The sequence below is a fragment of the Pipistrellus kuhlii genome, unplaced genomic scaffold, assembly GCF_014108245.1.
Source record: "Pipistrellus kuhlii isolate mPipKuh1 unplaced genomic scaffold, mPipKuh1.p scaffold_m20_p_3, whole genome shotgun sequence".
Classification (NCBI taxonomy): domain Eukaryota; kingdom Metazoa; phylum Chordata; class Mammalia; order Chiroptera; family Vespertilionidae; genus Pipistrellus; species Pipistrellus kuhlii.
In genome coordinates this window covers 1336134-1354684 of record NW_023425529.1, presented here as the reverse complement: position 1 = coordinate 1354684, position 18551 = coordinate 1336134, and the positions used below count along the sequence as shown (strand labels likewise).

At 60.0% G+C, this 18551-nt stretch overlaps 1 protein-coding gene across 3 annotated transcripts in view; it reads left to right on the top strand.

The window, feature by feature from the left end:
- CACNA1I (calcium voltage-gated channel subunit alpha1 I) overlaps nucleotides 1-18551 on the top strand; it is a 96946-nt gene that overhangs the window by 20052 nt on the left and 58343 nt on the right. For 2 of the 3 annotated variants that reach the window (XM_036457823.2, XM_045587467.1), the window contains exons 1-2: nucleotides 10132-10295; nucleotides 11082-11215. In XM_036457823.2, the coding sequence (XP_036313716.1) occupies nucleotides 10193-10295; nucleotides 11082-11215 (237 nt within the window). In that variant the 5' untranslated portion in view covers nucleotides 10132-10192. Of the gene's footprint in view, nucleotides 1-10131; nucleotides 10296-11081; nucleotides 11216-18551 lie in introns of those variants that run through there. The other variant, XM_045587468.1, reaches the window with a different exon arrangement.

Sequence of the window (18551 nt, the reverse complement as noted above, 5' to 3'; positions counted from 1 at the left end):
CGCCATCCTGTTGGGAGAAAAACAGCCCCATTTGTGTCCCTCGGAGAGAAATCAATATGTCTTCTTAATCAGCCGCAATGTCTTCCCGCGAACCTGGCTCCAGCTCTGCTGTGGGGCCGCCTTCCACATTCTGTCCCCCTCCATCCTGTGGAGCTCTGCTCTGCTCCTCCGGACTCCCTCTTTGCTCCCCAAGTTCAAATCCTGACACGCAGGAGGCCTGCTGCTCAGCTTACTGCTGTGGGACCCCAGGAAAACAACTAGGCCTCTCTGGGCACCGGTTTCCATCTCGATTGGAAGGCAGGAGGAGGCTTGGCTGACTGAGGTGCTGTGTGAATGTGAGGGACTGGGGGGAAGAGGGCTGGAGGGGCGGGGAGGTGGACAGAGCAGTGTGCCCACAGGCTGTGCCTGGCTTCTCCAGGAGAGAGGAGAGAAGGCTCCCACTCACCCATCCATTTACCCACCCACCTACTTAACCCGTCCATCCACCCACCCATCCACCCACCCATCCATCCATCCATCCATCCACCCACCCATCTACCCATCCATCCATCCATCCATCCATCCACCCACCCATCTACCCATCTATCCATCCATCCATCCATCCGTCCATCCACCCATTCACCTATCTACCCCTCCACCCATCCACCCATCCATCCACCCATCCATCCACCCACCCATCTACCCCTGCATCCATCCATCCATCCATCCATCCACCCACCCATCTACCCATCCATCCATCCATCCATCCACCCACCCATCCACCTATCTACCCATCCACCCACCCATCCATCCATCCATCCATCCATCCATCCATCCATCCATCTTCCTAGCTCTTCTCCATTCACCTGCCCCACCCATCTACCCCACCTTACACTCATGCACTCATCCACCCACCTTGCCCATGGTCCAGCCAAGAACCCTTATCCAAAGGCCTGGAGAGCCATGCCCAGGAGTTGGGAAATGCCCTGGAAGCCACAGGGAGCCATGGAAGCCGTTGGCTCTGGAGGAGCCCTGGCTGCTGCGTGGATGTGTCTCAGGAGGCACGGGGAGGAGGAGACTCCTGAGTGAGAGTGCCGTCTGCCTGGGCAGTGGGGATGCTGAGGAGCAGCTGGAGGCAGAGATTAGGTGCTGAAATGGACAGAGCTCTGGGATGGATGTGGCAGGAGGGAGAGGGTTCTAGTCTGGACAGTTTCCGGGACTGGTGGTGGTTGGGGTTTACTCACGGGGGTGGGAGGGGCAGGGGAACAACTTGGTGGTCTGGGGGAGTATGGCTAACGGCGTCACAAACCACAGAGGGATGGTGGCAGCTCCCGGGACTGTCCCAGCTGTCCGCGCGCTCCCCAGCCACCCGGCCCGCCCACCGCAGGCTCCGCCTCCTCACTGCGGTGACAATGGAGCACGTATAGTTCTCTCGCAAATTTGTGTTTTGAAAAAAATTCTTTGACAACTATTTTAACATCACTGGCTTCCCTCCTTTCTAACCCTGAGCGTTAAAAACCCTGCACGTCAAACATCACTCCGGCAAGGGGCTCCTGAGCTTCCCAGGGGCACAGGGGGGTGAGAGGCACCATTGTGGGGAGCGGGTGGGCCGTGCCCACTGCTGCTGGCCCCGAGGTCCAGGTGGGTGTCACGTGTGGTGGTGTGTAGGTGCAGGAAGGGATGGCCGTGTGCATGCGTACATGTATGTGGTCGGGGCAGGCAGGGGAGACATGTGGCAGGGACAGGCACCCAGGAGGCCGAGGGAGGCTGTTATTACCCTGCATCCAGCCCGGGACCTCTCTGTGTCCCTGCTGAGTGTGTGCTCATGGTTTCTGGGGGGCAGGGGCCTTGTCTTCTTCTTTGGGGTCCCCAGAGCCGGTGCAGGCCTCGCCCAGTGGGGGTGCTGACTAAATGCATGCAGAGCCCACGTTAAAGAGGGGAGGGGGGGGCGTGCAGGGTGGGAGGAGGCTGCACAGCCCTCCAGCGCAGAAGTCCCACCTCAGCCTCCCTGGTGCCTCCGCGGGACAGGTCTCTCCTCTGAGGCTGCAGCCTGAGCATGTGCCCAGAGGAGGGTGGCCAAGCTGCCCACGGGAGCTCAGCCTGGGGGGGGAGGGGGGAGCGAGAGGCCAGGACAGACCACACTCAGCTCAGAGCTGCTGTAAGGGGGGCGTCCAAGGTGCTGTGGGCCCCGGGGAGGCGCCTACCTCCCCCCTCCTGCCCAGGACTCTGGGGGCCTGCCTGCGGGCACCTCTTCCTGTGGGTGGCGGCTCCTGAGACCGGCTCGCCCACGGGCTGTGGGTCCCGGGAGGCGCCTGCCACCCCCGCCCGGGACTCTGGTGGGACGGGGCCGCCGTTCTCACAGAGGCCGACGCGGTGGCGTCTGGAGCGGCTCCTGGCTGGAGCTTCCTCCCCGGACCATCCGCCCCGGCTTCCTCCGCTGCTGGCAGCCCTGGTCCCGCGTCATCCACTCCCCCACGCCGGCTGTCGCGCTGGGCACTGCGGCCTGCGGACATCTGGGAACCAGACACTCTGGCCAGATTCAACGAGTTTTCAAATTATGGGCGATTAAAGACACGGGGTGCGGGTGCGGGGGAGGCGCAGGGACGGGGAAGGGAGAGCACACTCCCTGTCCCCTCCCCCTAAGGGATCTCAGCCCACCGAGGGGGCCCGTGGCTTATAAGTGGAGCCGGCCAGCCTGGGCAGGGCTGCGTGGCCTGTGGGGGGCTCCTGGTCGCTGGAGACATGGCATGGGACAGAGGCTGAGGACCACCTGCCCAGCAGGTCTGCCCACTCTGAGAGGCTGCTTTCTGTCCAGCTCGGCTGCTGTGTCGCCGTGGGCAAGTCCCACCATCCCGGGCCTTCATTTTCTCATCTGCAAAGTGGGTGCGATGGGCTGCCAGGCCTGTCCCCCAGGCCGCCGAGGGCATGGGCAGAACAAGTCCTTACACGCAGGGGAGACGGTGCGGGCACATCCCGGCTCTGTCCCTCAGGGGGCCTCGGACAAGCTGGTGGAACGGGGGTGACACTCCTCCCTCGCGGGTGGCGGTGAAGGCGCCGGGGGGGGGGCTGCGGCAGCCGGCGCCCCAGCAGGTGCTTGTGCTTCCTTTAATCGTTGCGTTTTTATTGTTCCTCACGGCAGCTGCGCTTCGTTGTTTTTCGTTGCACTTTTTATTGAGGTCAAGCCTGCATGCGGCAGAGCTCTCCAGTCGTAATGCCCAGCTCAAGGCGTCCTTCCACACACACACACACACACTCCTGACTCCGCTCAGACCAAGAAGGATGTCTGCAGCCCGGGAAGCACCCTCCCCCTCCCACCCCTTATAGCCGCTCCCTGGAAACCACTGTTGTAAGGACCTCCTTCATCTAGGTGCGTGGTCGGCAAACTGCGGCTCGCGAGCCACATGCAACAACTCTTCGGCCCCTTGCATGTGGCTCTTCCACAAAATGCCACGGCCTGGGCGAGTCTACGTTGAAGAGGTGGCGTTAGAAGAAGTTTAAGTTTAAAAAACGTGGCTCTCCAGAGAAATTTCAGTCGCTGTACTGTTGATATTTGGGATATTTGGCTCTGTGGACTGATGAGTTTGCCGACCACGGATGCAGGTTAACTCTGCCCGATCTTTCCCTTTACGTACTGGGGTTCACCGCTGTTTGCTCTCCGACGCTCTCCATGCTGTTGCACGTACTGGTAGTTGGTTCTTTTTCCTTGCTGTGTAGTATTCCATTCAATGGGTGGACCCCATGGGCTCTCAGCCTTGGCACTGCTGACATTAGGGGCCGGGGACTTCTTTGTGGGGGACTGTTCTGTGCATTGCTGGGGGGTTGAGATCATCCCTGTTTTCTGCTCACTCCATGCTAGTGCTCCACCTCCCTGGGCGTGACAATCAAAACGCCTCCAGACATGGCCACGTGTTCTTGAGGTCAAAATCACCCCTCTTTAAAACCTGCTGCCTGACTCACTCTCCTGCTGGGGGGCCCTTGAGCTGTCCCCTTAGGAATAACGGATGCCTTTTGGCGGACTTACGTGGGCATTTGGCTGGAGTGTGGACCCAGGAGTGGCACCGCTGGGTCCTAGCAAGGGCCTCTGTTCTGCTTTAATAGGAGCTGCCAAGAAGCTGTCCAGTGGTCATTGCTCATAAAGATAAATTGATTGAATGAATGAATGAATGAATGAGTGAGTAAGTGGATATCCTCTTTAAAGCCCAGGGTCTGGAGCACATTCAAAATGGTAGCCGCTGTCACCACCACGAGGCTGTACGGCCTCACACTCGGGGCCCTGGGTCAGGACACGCTCTCGGAACACGGACGCAGTGCTTGTGCCCCTGGCCCGAGGGGCACGCAGCTGGGCCGAGACCCGGAGACCAGCCGCAGACCCAGCCAGGGAAGGCCCAGGATGAGCTCCCATCCTCGGAGCCCTGGGGACCGGCGGGGAGGGACTCCCCTGCAGAGGCTGGCCCCGCTTCCCTGCCTCCCTGGTCCAGCAGGACGCAGCCCCCAGCCTCCATTCTCTACTTGATTCATTTAGGCAAGGGAGGCCCACCCTGGGAAATGGATTAGATTTCAGATTTGATAGAAATAATAACAAACGTGGCCGCCCCAGCCAAACCCGTCCACTCCCCCACCTCTCACCCCCACCCCCCAATTACAGAAACCGTGACTGTCAGCTGGGCCCACAGGATGGAGGGGGGTGGTTGCCATGGTGACCGTGTAGGTCTCTGGCTCGGGCTCCCGGAGAGGAGGCTGGCCCGAGGGGCCTGCTGGGGTGTCAGGCACTGCCCCTCCGTGTGGTCTCACTCTTCTCCCCGGGGAGTGGGAGTTTTGAGGGGACCCCTGGCGTGGTGCCTTCCCGGTGACTCTGTCTCCCTAACTCACATCCCGGCCTTCCTAAGACTCAGCAGCCAGGACCCGGGTTGGAGTTAGGGTTCTGGTCCAGCTCAGCTGAGTCCAGCACCGCTCCCTCCGTCTCCTGCAGACAGGGCCTCCTTCCCCACCAAGCAGGGGTGGAATAGCCCCTTCTGGACCCCACGAGGCGCTGGCAGATGGGCTGCTGCTGAGCTCACGGCGGACTCAGGCCTGCTCGGGCGGCACCAGCGTGGGCGAGAAAGGAAAAGCGAGCGAGTGGCTCACCCAACGTGTGCCATCCAGGGGCCCGCACGCTCCAGGCCCCGTGCCCGGGTCCACAGGGCACGTGGCTGAGAGTGTGGGATATGGAGTCAGCAAGAGGCAGGTTCCCATCCTGCCCCTGCCACGTGACAGCGGTGTGAGCCGGGGCGGCCGTGTGTGACGGGAGCTCGGGGACCAGCTCTCCGCGCCTCAGTTTCCTTATCTGTAAAATGGGGGTGGGGGCGGGGTAGCAGTAGTACCTGCCAGTTTTAGGGGAGTTTGCCGAAGTTCCGGGGCGACTTTCCTCGTTGCCAGGCCTGAGGGAACCGGGATTTGGAAAGGCTGTGCGTGAAGAGTGAGCTCGCTGCGAGGCGGATGTCCACCTGAGGGGCCGGCCTAGCGTCTCATTGCTGTCCAAGGCCGTGTTACGTAACGGGCAGCCAGGCCCAGCACGGGCTCCCAGTCCTCTGCTGCCGAGTTTGTTTTGTTATTTTCCCCAAAGGCCAAAGGATAAGAGACCCCGGGCCGGTTGCAGGCGTGGCTGGCAGAGAGAGGGGCTGTTTCTGCCAGGGCCTGTGTCCGGGCCTCTGGGCTCCCGGCCTCATTGTTTGCGGCGAGGTTAAATGAGATAATGCATGCAGTGTGGTTAGAAAGCTCCTTGACATACAAACGCTCAAGAACACTTGAGAAATGTTTGCCATCTTCACTGCTGTTAATCCGGTGCCTGGCACACAGGGGCCACTCAATTCCTGCCCATTGATTCACTGCCAGGCTCCTTGGCCCCAGTTCCGAGGACCTGAGGACCTGGGCAGGAGAGGGAGGCAGGGCAGGGAAATGAGATGGGGGGTTAGGGCCTTGGCCACAGGTGGGGGCTGGCTGGAGGTGGGGCTGAGCTGAGGGTGTGGGTGTGGGTGGGAGTGGGGGTGGGGTGGGGGAATGAAGTGGGGGGTTAGGGCCTTGGCCACAGGTGGAGGCTGGCTGGAGGTGGGGCTGAGCCGGGGTGTGGGTGTGGGTGTGGGTGTGGGTGGGAGTGGGTTGGGGGTTCAGAGCAGCCCCAGGGCCACTGTGGTGGTTCCCTCCCCAGTCAGAAGGGTGCTGGGAAGGCTTTCCTGCCAAGGGAGCTGCGCGTTAGATCGCCATTGATGTTTCCCCATCCGGGTTCCTCACAGCACCTGCCCGCCAGGGATCTGATCGGCTTCAAACGCCCAAACGCGGCCGCGCTGAGCCGATGGCACGTGCACGGAGCCTGGGCGCTGGGGAGACCTGGGGTGTCAGTGGGTGTGGAATCCAGCCTGGCTCGGGGACCCCTGGGTGAGGAGTCTGAAGGTCCCTTCGCTTCGGCTCACCGTGTCTCCTTGCTGGCTCTCTGCCCTCCGTCTCCCATGCACAGTGGGCGCCCGGACCAGAGGCTCTGAGGACTGGGTGGGGTTGTTCTGTGACAAGGTCACCCCGACAGGAGTGAGGCCTGAGCGATGAGTGGGCACGGTGACAGGGTGGCACCTGCACGGCCTCACATGCCAGGCGGGGGCCTTACTGTGTGAGGCAGTGAGGAGCTGGCACCCAAGGCCCTGCCTCCCCATCACCCTCCTGGGGCCTCTGTCCTCCCTCACATGGTCCCAGCGCACCGGCGCCTGCCCGCTGCCTCTCCAGTGACTCATGGACCGTCAGGCGCCGGGCCAGGCCTGGAGCCCACTGGCCGGGACCTCGCCCCCTGCCAGCCTCCCTCCCCACGGTGATCTGGCCCGGCTCCCGGGGCTGCTGCCTTTGATCCCCGGGCCAGTGGGGAGCGTGTCAGGAACCTCGGGCAGCGATGCCAGCTCTGGCCTGACTTCTGAGCCGCACCGGCTCTTGGCAAGGGCCCGGGCTCTGCCATCTGGGATTTCCCCGAGCGCCTCGGGGCCGGGCTGAGGCTGTCCATCCCCGCGTGTCCACCGCTGAGCAATCTAGAGGTGAAAGCCGATCCGTCTGGCCCCTCGAGGGACTCGCTGTCGAGGGCGAGCTGCCCAAACCACGGAGGCAGCGCCACGGAGGCAGCCGCTGTGGGCACCACCTCGTCAGACCGTTTGGGCTGCTCACGGACTGGGTGACCTTGGGCAAGTCACTCCAGCTGGCCAGGCCTGCTTCCTCGTCTGCACCCAGCGGGAGGTGGTGACGTCTGGGGCCGTGTCCCGAGGGGCTATTGCCAAGTTCATGACTGTGATACCAGCTAGACCAGGCGAGCAGGGAGCATTCCCAGAGAGGAGGCGGGACTGCGGCCTGGGAGTGGTGAGAGGAGCTTCCAGGGAAGCTTTGGGAAGAGGCGAGCAGTGACCTGGCTGTGAAGGGTGAGGCAGAGTTTGCCTGGGGACGTGGTAGAGGGAAGGGGAAGTGCATGCAGGCTGTGCTTGGGGACAGCATGGAGTTCCGTGCCGCCTGGCCAGTGTGGCTCAGTGGTTGAGTGTAGACCTATGAAACAGGAGGTCATGGTTCGATTCCCAGTTAGGGCACATGCCTGAGTTGTGGGCTTGATCCCCACTGTGGGGTGTGCAGGAGGCAGCCAATCGATGATTTGCTTTGATCATCAATGTTTCTATCTCTCTCTCCCTCTCCCTTCCTCTCTCTGAAATTAATAAACCACACACACACACGTATATGTATGTGTATATGTATGTGTATATGTATGTGTATATGTATGTGTATATGTATATGTATGTGTATATGCATGTGTATATGTATATGTATGTGTGTGTATGTGTATATACTAGAGGCCTGGTGCATGAAATTTGTGCACGGGGGGGGGGGTCCCCCTCAGCCCAGCCTGGCACCTCACCAATCCTGGACTCCTTGAGGGATGTCTGACTGCTGGTTTCTGCTTGGTCCTGGCAGTCGGACACCCCCCTCACAATCTGGGACCGCTAGCTCCTAACTTCTTACCTGCCTACCAGCCTGATCGCCCCTAACTGCCCCCCCCTGCCAGCCTGATCACCCCTAACTGCCCCCTCCCCCCCTGCCAGCCTGGTCACCCCCAACTGCCCCCCTCTGCCAGCCTGGTTGCCCCTTAGTGACCCCCCTGCTGGCCTGGTCACCCCACGCAGTCTGCTGGCCAGTCATTTGGTTGTCCCTGGCTAACCCCCCTGCCGTCCTGGTTGCCCCACGAAGCCTGCTGTTCTGTTGTTACTGTGAGGGCGTCGTGACCAATCTGCACATCACCCTTTTATTAGTATAGAATAGATAGTCCAGTGCATGCCAAGGCCAGAGGGAGGTGAGGTCGCAGGAATTCACTAAGACCGGTCTAGGGGCCTTGGTGTCAAGCTGAGGGGGGTGCTGGGAACATGGCAGGTTTCTGAACAGGGAGAGGCACTCGGCGTTGCTCAGGCAGATTAATCTGGCAGAACCGCGCGGGGACAAGAAAAGCAGGCTCCGGTTGGTGTTCCAGCCCTGCCCTTTCCCAGCTGGTGACCTTGGGCAAATCACACCCCCTTTTGTCTCCATTTCCTCGTTTGTAAAAATAGTGCTGCCAGGCTTAAAGGAGTCAGCACTGCACAGCGCTCTGACAGTGTGGGCACACAGTGTGCCTGGTTATCGTGTGGGGAGATCAGAGGGCAGAGGGAGGCTGTGCGGGGTCCCGGTGAGAGCCGCCGAGGATGGACGGGCCAAAGACTCAGGGGACAGAGGGTGGCTTCAGGCAGGGACAGGCCATGCGTCCTGGAGAAGACCCTGCCGTGGAGCCCAGCAGGCCTGTGTGACTCTCCGCTCTCATACTGCCCAGCTGTGTGACGCAGGAGAGGCCCCTGGGTCCTCTGAGCCTCAGTTTTTCTCATCTGTAAAATGGGCTCAGGGGTCCTAAGGGAGAAGTGGGGGCACCAGGCTCCTGGGAGAGACCCCTGTGAAGTGCACCTTGAACTTGAAACCGGCAGGAAGGGCAGAGGTAGCCGAGGAGGAGTCTGAAGGCGGGAGAGCACGACAGGCAGGGGGGAGAGCTGGGGGGATGGGTAATTAGAACGTTTGAACTTTAAAAAAGTTAATTAATGATGAGGCTGCCGCCAGAGCGCTTCTCCGGCAAGAAGGGGGCCCTGGCAGCGACGGAGATTAATTACAGGCTGTGGCGGGAGAGTGGCAGCGGGGTGGGGCGGGCAGGAAGGAGCAGGGCTGGGGCAAGGAGGGTCTGAGCGGGAGGCGGAGGGCAGGCAGCATCCCAAGGTGAGCCAGGGACCCCCGGGATGGGAGGGAGGCTGTTACCAAGGAAACCAAGCCAGTTTCCCATCAGGCAGGAGGTGCTCAGCGCCCCTCGGGTGGGATCCGGCTGAGGGTCAGGCTGGTGTGGCCGCCTTGGAGCTCAGAGCGAGGCTGTGAGATTGAGGAGTGAAGGTTCTCGTCTGGACACACCGACGGCTCCCAGGGTCCGCGTGGGCAGGGCCCAGGGAGATGGACTTACTTATGCAACAGACATTCCTAGGTGCCCGTCCCTGCCAGCCGTGAACGCCAAGCCCCTGGCCCCGGGGGCGGCCTGCCCAGGGGGATGCTCTCTGCCCCCTGGGCCGCAGGAGGCTTTCTGCCTGGGCTGGCCCACCTTGCTGGGCTTGGGGCTGGGGCGGGAGGCCTGGTACGGATACCCGGGGCCTGGAGATGAGCTGTAATCCAACCACAGGTGAGGAGAGGGGGACTGGGGTATCGGCCAGTCCCAGGCACACCGGACCGGCCTCTGCAGGCTCCAGATCAGGCCTTGGGCAGAGGTGGAGGGGGCATGGGTCAGGGGAGGGGAGAGGTGGGGGAGGGGTGGAAGGGTGCGGGGTGGGGGGCGGGGGGAGGCAGTGGCAGTCAGAGGGAGGTGGTCAGAGGTGGGGATGCCCTCATAGCTCAGAGATGGCTGCCAGCCAGGCCGAGGGGCCCCTCCTTCCTGGGTCCGAAGGGAGCTCGGGCTGGGCGGGAGGTGGGTGGGGTCCGCAGGGCAGGCGTGGTTCGGGGAGTTCTGGCACGTGTGGCCAGGCCTGTGCTGAGGGGGTGGGCTGACTCCAAGGTCTTTTGAGAACTCAGAAGAACAGGAATGGGCGTGCCTGTGAGGCGATGGGGGGATTACGTTCCGGGGTGCACTCGGTCCCACTGACTTGTCCTTGACTCTGAGCACGTGGTTTGAATGCGTCAGCATGCTGGTCATCCTGCTCAACTGCGTGACGCTCGGCATGTACCAGCCGTGCGACGACATGGACTGCCTGTCGGAGCGCTGCAAGATCCTGCAGGTGAGCGCCCGGCCCGCCCTGCCCACCACCGTGCCCTCCCACCTGCACCACCTACCCACAATGCTCTACTCCTCCCCACCCCGCACCCACCTACCCATGATGCTCTACTCCTCCCACCCCGCACCCACCTACCCACAATGCTCTACTCCTCCCCACCTGCACCACCTACCCACAATGCTCTACTCCTCCCCACCCCGCACCCACCTACCCATGATGCTCTACTCCTCCCAACCCCGCACCCACCTACCCACAATGCTCTACTCCTCCCCACCCCGCACCCACCTACACACAATGCTCTACTCCTCCCCACCCCGCACCCACCTACCCATGATGCTCTACTCCTCCCCACTCCGCACCCACCTACCCATGATGCTCTACTCCTCCCCACCTGCACCCACCTACCCATGATACCCCACCCTTCCCCACCCTGTACCCACCTACCCATGATGCCCCACCCCTCCCCATCCTGCGCCCACCTACCCATGATGCCCCCTCCCCACCCAGCACCTACCTACACACAATGCTCCACCCACTTGCCCACAATGCCCTGTGCCTTTCCCCCTCCTCCCCCCGCACCCCCTCCAGTAGCACTAGGCACAGCCAAGCACAGCCAAGCCATCCCCCTCACCTGTCCTCCTCCTCCTCACGCCCAGCTGGCTTCACCGTTCTCCGTCACCATCCTCCTCTCCGGGCCTTTGCCCAGGTCCAGCCCCACCTCTCTCCCTCCTCCTGGTCTCGCAGTGACCTCACTCTGCCCCCCGCTTCTCGCCTCCCTCCGCCCGGCAGGTCTTCGACGACTTCATCTTCATCTTCTTCGCCATGGAGATGGTGCTCAAGATGGTGGCCCTGGGCATCTTCGGCAAGAAGTGCTACCTGGGGGACACGTGGAACCGCCTGGACTTCTTCATCGTCATGGCGGGGTAGGTGGTGCCGCTGGCCGGGCAGGAGCTGCGGTCTCCGAGGGCACCTCCGAGCCAGGCTCGGGGCTGGGGCTCGAGGACTTTCCCGGGGAAGTGGCTCTGGAGCTGAAGGACAGGCAGGCGGGAGCCATGCCCAGCAAGGGGGCCGTGCGGCAGACGTGGCAAGGGGGAGGGGAAAAGGCTGGAGGCCTGCGTGGGTGTCATCGCGTGTGAGAGCGTGTGTGTGTGTGTGTGTGTGTGTGTGTGTGTACATGCGTGTGCGCGATGCTGGTGAGAAGGGGCGGGGAGGGAGACAGGCATGTGGCCAGGGGGGTGTTGGTGCCGCAGTCTGTGAGAAATTCCACAGAAGAGTTCTGGAGCGAAATGACATGTCCACTGGTGTGCAGAGAAATGTCACCCCTCTTCGAGGCGCCCTCCTCGGGCTCCCTCCCCGGGCTCGGTGCACAGCCACGTGGCAGCAGCCATGCAGACCTCGCCACGGCTCACACGGGTTCCCAGGGTTCCCTGCGAGCCACACCCCGTTTGCTGAGTTCCTCTCTCATCCCCATTCTGGTGTGGCTGAGGGCGCCCGTCTGTGTGTGTGTGTGTGTGTGTGTGTGTCCTCTTTTCTTAAAGAAAGGCATGTGAGTAGTGCCATTTTCAGTCTTGCCTCTGCAAACGGCTCTCCTTTGACCTCGGTGAGTGAGGGTAGCTTTTGTCTGCGTGGCTCTGGAGCCACACTCTGTCCCTCAGAACCCGGCACACTGCGTTGTTCACGCCCCAGGGGGCGGGGGGCGCCCCGGGCCTGGCTCTTCTTTCCGGGCAGACTGCGGCTCTGTCTTGCTGGGGGCTCGAAGGGCCTTGCTTCCCCTTCGGAGTTCACACCGTTCACTCGGAGTCTGAACGCTCCCTGTGGAACTTGCAGAACTCCAGGGGAGGGGAAACCCTCTGATTTCTCCTTCATTATGGTCCTCTCTCTTCTTTCTGGTCTCTCTGAAATTCTCACGAAATTCCCTCCTCTGTGTGTTGGCCACATCGGCCCCCCTTCCCCTCACAGACTCCTTCTGTGCGAGGAGGGGATTCCTGGGCTCGATCTTCCCCGTCACTGGCCATGTCCTCCCCCCATTCCCCCACCGCCCGCCCGGTCCCCGGTTCTCTCCTCTGCGTCTTGTTGATTCCCGAGACCGCTTCCCGCCCTGCGCTCATTGCTATCCAGGGCAGCTCGGGCCTGCTCTTGTTTTATGGATGCAACGTTCCCTCGAATCTCCTTGGAAATCCTTTCCTGGTCCCGAAAGTCAGGGCGGAATTTCCAAACAGTTTTGAGCAGCAACCCCCACTCCAGTCTCCGAAGGAAGATGCATCCAGGGCTTATTCCGCTCACGGCTGGGGAGCCAGCAGGGTGGGAAGCAGCGGAGTCCGGGAGACAGACGGGCACCGGGGAGAGCAGGCGGGGATGTGCTGCTTAATAACCAGGTCCGGGTCGTAAAACCGTGGCCTTCGGAGTTCTCGCTTCTGTTGGGAAGAAATCACCGCTAAACACGCACACGTTAGTATGGAAATCCTCGGCAGCCAGACCTTTAATTAACAGCAAACGGGGAATCAGACGTATGCTCCCCGAACGGAACCCTCGGAGGAGCCTGCTGATGCTCCGAAACGGCGTTGCGTGCGGGAGATACGGCCTTCCCTTCGCCTCATTCCTGAGGTTTAGGGGGATTTTTTAAGCTCCGGCTCTAAGGAAGTCATCTGTCTCGCTGGCTCCACGCCCTGCCTCCCACGCCCGCCCTTCTGACCTCTCGATTGCTTAGTGACCCCGTGCCTGCCCACATTTATAAACGGAGACCTGGCTGAGCAGCGTGAGAGCCGGCCTGGCCTCAGCACTGCGGTGAGGTCCCTGTTTGGTATCTTCTCTTGGTCCTCGGGCGGGGTCCCCAGCCCGGCATCCTCCTGGGGGCGAGGGAGAGCGGGTGCATGTGGGGTTGCAGAGGGGGCTGTGCTCGGTGTAGTGCGATGCTGAAAAGCACATGTGTCAAACACAAGGCCCGCGGGCCAAATCCGTCCCGCCAGGCCTTGCAATGTGGCCCGCACCGCGCTGTCATCACTGTACTCCGCTGCGTTTCCATCACAATGACAGTTTATGACTGTTCAGTAAACCATTCGGCCCGCAATTTAGGCTGGATTTTAGATTTTGGCCCCTTCTCTGATTGAGTTCGACACCCCTACTGTAAAGGTTCTCTGTGCATTTCGAGCAGAGGGGGCTGCATTTTTACTTAGCACCAGGCCCCACACATTACGTGGGGGGCCCTGGCTGGGGACAGGAATAGCGAAGACCCATGTGTGGGATGCTGGGGATTCAGAGGACTCTGGCCTAGCCCTGTCCTCAAGGTCCTCCCCGTCCTTTGTGCGTGGATGAAGGGGCGAGATGAGAAGCCAGCAACCCCGGGCTCCAGAGTCCAGCCCCCCAGTTCTGCTCCCACTCAGACCTGTCCCCGGAGCTGCCCACCCACCCTCCATCTCCCCGCAGTCCCAGGCAAGCTCCGAGCTATAAATGTTCCCCCGAGTAACAGGCCTGACGCCCGGAGGTTGTTTTCTCCCTTCCTGCTCCGCCCCATCCCCAAATTACTGGCTCCTTTGTGGAGGAGACAGAACCTTCGCACGAGAAGGTCCCTTAGAGGACAGGGCCTCCATCCCCCGTCCAGAAGGCCCTGCTTCCCTGCGGGAACTACCTCAACGCAGCCGCTGCCAGCCTGGGACAGCGGGAGCGTTAGAAAGTGGTTTTTCACTGAGCTCAGCGTTGTCTTCCTGTAGCTCCCGCCCGATGGAACCATTCATTCGTGCATTCAAGGCAAAGCCAGCGCTTATTGAACCGGGCCTCGAGTTGGGCAGTGGGGACAAGATGAGGCCGCCATGGTCTCCTGGAGCTCAGAGAATGCTCGGAGCCTGGCTGGTGTGGCTCATTGGGCTGGGCACCTCCCGTGCAGCGAGAGGCTGCCTGTTTCATCCCGGGTCAGGGCATATATCTGGGTTGCTGACTCGATCCCCGGGTAGGTGGCATGCAGGAGGCAGCTGATCGATGTCTGGCCATCACATCGATGCTTCTCTCTCTCTCTCTCTCTCTCTCTCTCTCTGTTCTGTCTCTCTCTCTCTCCTCCACCCTCCCTCCCTCTCCCTTCTTTTTTTTCTCTAAAAATCAATAAAAAAATATTTTTAAAAAAGAAAATGGATATAAAACAGATAATAAAACTCTAAATGAATTCTAAATCGGGATCAATGCCGTCCCATGGGAGTGCAGAGGCTGTGAGGGCTTGGATCGGGGACCTGATGTACGCAGGGGTGTGAGCCATCCTCTCTCAGGGGGAAGGGAGGCCTGGGGTGAGGAGAGCTGGGCAGGCAGAGGGCAGGGCGGGCCTTTCGGGCAGAGGGGACAATGCAGAGGGCCGGAGGGCCTGTTGAGGAAGAGGAAGGAGAACAGAGGCACAGGGTTGGAGCCCAGGGTCCCAGGGGTAGGTGGGTGCTGAGGAATGAAGCCAGAGAAGAGGGCAGGGGCCTGGTCCTACAGGGAGGCTTGCAGCCTGCGGGCAGGGGTGTCCCTGGCAGACCGATGACAGTCCTTCAGCATTAGGAAGGCAGCTCCCTTCTTCCCTGAGTCTCCCCTTCTCCACGTGAACTGTCCCCAGCACCTCCCCTGCCGGTCACAGGACGGGGGAAGCCTCACCGGCCAGACTCAGTTCCAGTGACCAAGGCAGTGACTTTGCCCCAGGGTCAGGTGGGAGTGTGGGGACCAGGTGGTGGCCAATCTCCAAGCCAGGTCTCTCCCACCTGGAGCTAACGAAATACAGCTGGTGGTTTAAAAAGCCAAATGTCAGACGGAGCCCTTATTGCTGTTAAACTCATCGTACAACGATCACTGGGAGACCTGACTCATTGCCTGTACTTCCTGTGCATGGTGGGCCCAGGACAGCAGCCTGGGGCCTCCCTGTGTGTGACAAGGCCCCGGAAACCATGGAGCAACGGTTAACAGCTGAGCCCACCTCACGGCCTTCTCTGAGCTATGCCTTTCCGTCTCTGTCCATTAGGAGGCCATGAAATATTCAATGACCTTCTTGTTGAACTTGAGATATTCTTTTTTTTTTTAAAATATATTTTATTGATTTTTTACAGAGAGGAAGGGAGAGAGATAGAGAGCTAGAAAAGTCAATGAGAGAGAAACATCGACCAGCTTCCTCTTGCACACCTCCTGCCGAGGATGTGCCCACAACCAACGTACATGCCCCTGACCGGAATCGAACCTGGGACCTTTCAGTCCGCAGACCGACGCTCTACCACTGAGCCAAACCGGTTTCGGCTGAACTTGAGATATTCTTTACCTGCCTCTCTCCTTTGGTGCGTCCTGCTGCCAATTCTACCCCCTACCCTGACAGAACCAGCAAATGGCCATCACCAGTGGTGGGAGGGGCCTGGGCACCTGCATAGTAAAAACTTCCCCGAGAATTCCACTGCTGAGCCTCTAGCAATGTTCCCCAAACTTTTGACATATGTGTACCCCTTCTATAATTTCCGTAACGCTGAGTACCCCTCGTACTCATGAGAACGTAGAATTAGGCGCAGTGCATATCCCCACCAAACTCCGGTGCAACGCGTACCCCCACCAAACTCTTCCCAGACCCCTGGGGGTACGCGGACCGCACTTTGGGAAACACTGTTGTAGGGTGAGCCAGGACTGGTGGGCCAGCTGCAGGGACCTCTCCAGAATGAGGCCGAGGCAGAACCCCACCTTAGGTGAGGGAGGGACCAGGAGCTGCCCTGTGTGGAAGAGCCTTTTAGAGCGTCCGACTGTGACAGTGAAAGCACGGAGTGGAGCAGCTGAGGGACACGTGGAAGCGGCCTGGGATGGGGTGACCCCAACCCCAATCCTCAAGCATGTGCATAGCCTTACACCCCAACTCAGTGCTCCTCAAAACTCAAGGGACAACAGACATCCTGGGGCCCATGCTAAAAGACAGATTCCTGGGCCTCACCCAGGGGTCCAGACCCGGCAGACACAGCAGGACCTGGGAACCATGGCAGCTCCATGGTCGGCAAACTGCGGCTCTCTAGCCACCTGCGGCTCTTTGGCCCCTTGAGTGTGGCTCTTCCACAAAATACCACGGCTGGACGAGTCTATGTTGAAGAAGTGGCGTTAGAAGAAGTTTACGTTTAAAAAATGTGGCTCTCCAAAGAAATTTCAATCGTTGTCCTGTTGATATTTGGCTCATGAGTTTGCTGACCACTGGTCTAACTCGTCTGACCACCCAGAGCCCCTCCCCGGAAGCACAGTGGGTGGCGCTCAGGGAGGAGGAGAGGCGTGTGGAGGGCTCCTTTCCTGATCAGCATCCAGGATCTAGATTAATCTTCCCGACGAGTAGATGCACTTTGTGAACAGAACAGCGGGATTCCTCGTGAGGATTTCTATCATTAATAAAATTGGCACAGCCGAGACCGGTTTGGCTCAGTGGATAGAGCGTCGGCCTGAGGACTGAAAGGTCCCAGGTTCGATTCCGGTCAAGGGCATGTACCTTGGTTGCGGGCACATCCCCAGTAGGGGGTGTGCAAGAGGCAGCTGATCGATGATTCTCTTTCATTGATGTTTCTAACTCTTTATCCCTCTCTCTTCCTCTCTGTAAAAAATCAATAAAATATATTTAAAAAATAAAAGAAAGAAAAGAAAAGAAAAATCATAAAGAAAGAAAAAGAGACCCAGATGGTTAAAAAAAAAAAAAAATGGCACCGATAGCAGTAACGTCAGTCACGCAGCACCTGGCCGGGGAGTGGGAGGGGAAGGCTGGGTCGGGCTTTGTCACAGTCTGCGAACATCTCCTCCTAAGCGTGCAGGTTCCCACCCTGACTCTCCCAGGCCCTTGGGAAATAAAACGTCAATAAGCCTTCTTCCCCGGCCCCACACTAGAGCTTTCTAAAAAGACCGGCGGGCACGACCCCGCCGCGGTTGCTTGCTGGGAGTTCCTTTGGTCCGAAGTGCCCCATCAGTGGGACTTTAAAAAGCAAAGGGAATTGAATCCTCTTAGGGGCGTGATGAAAGGAAGGGCATCTGCGGAGTGCCGAGTACTTACTGTGCACCGAGGCTGTGCATTATCTGTCTAATCTCTCAGCTACCTCTGTGTGGGAGGGACTCGGGGAAGTTCCATCTCACAGAGGCACGGGGACACGGAGTGGCTTGCTCAAGGTCACGGGCTGGTGAGGGGCACAGCAGGAGCTGAAGGCAGAGAGCTTGGCTCCACGGGCTGGCATCGTGTCCTGGTTCTGGGTAAACTCCCAGGGTGCATGTGGCTGCAAGTAACCACAACGTCCAACCAACAGTGGCCCGAGCAAATTCTGGAGTGTTTTCTCTGATAGAACAGGAAGTTTGGAGGTCAGTGGTTACTGGCGATGGCTCTGGGATGTTCCTGTGATTTTTTTAGGTCTTTCTTCCTGGTCACAAGGTGGCTGCTGAAGCAGTGGGCATCATGTCCGCATCGGAGGCAGGGAGACAGGGAGATAGGGATCTGCCAGCCGCACCTGTCCAGCTGGATCGGGAAAATGATGTTTTCTTTCCTAGATCTTTCCCCCATCCCAACACACTTGTCCATAATTGGCTCTTGTGGCCATCCTTAGCTGCAAGGGAAGCTGGGAAAAAATCACTGAATTTGGCCAAATCAACCAAGAGTTGTTCTCTGGGGCCAGGCCAGAGGAGAAGAAGAGAATGCACGTTGGGTGGGCAACTCTGAGTCGGCTAAGTCTTCTCCCTGGGCCTTCGTTTCTTTGTCTGCTTCAGACCAACGCTGTGGCCCTCCCCTGTCTCCGAGCTCTCTGGTCCGAACCTTCAGCGCTCTGACCAAGCAGGGTGTGTGATCTGTGGAGAAATCTAAAGTCAAATCCTGACTGGTGCCAGCTCCACAGAGGGCTGTGTCTGCCGGCAGACCTGGCTGTGGTGATGGGCATCATAGGGCCATCACGGGGGCTGTTTCCAGAAGCCGCTGCAGCCGGCCTCCCTTCTGTGTGTTGCCCTGTGGGTCAGGGAGCATTCGTGTGTCAGCAGGCCCAGGCGCCCTTCCGTTCACGACCCTGACTTCACACGCTCACTTATCCTGGGTTCTACAGGCTTGTCTGCTCCAAGGCCCGGGTGCTCTGCGGGCAGGGCCGAGGCTGAGGCACCCTCCTGGACTCCCCACAGCCTCGCCCTGGCCAGCCTGGAGAAGGAGGAAACACCATGACGTGTGTGCTTCATATCCGTGGTGTCCAGGCCTCGCAGAGCTGGGGGGAGGGTATCTGGGGCCGTTGTCTTGGAGCTGAGCTGGCCAGGGGGTGGGTGTGGACCTTGGTGTAG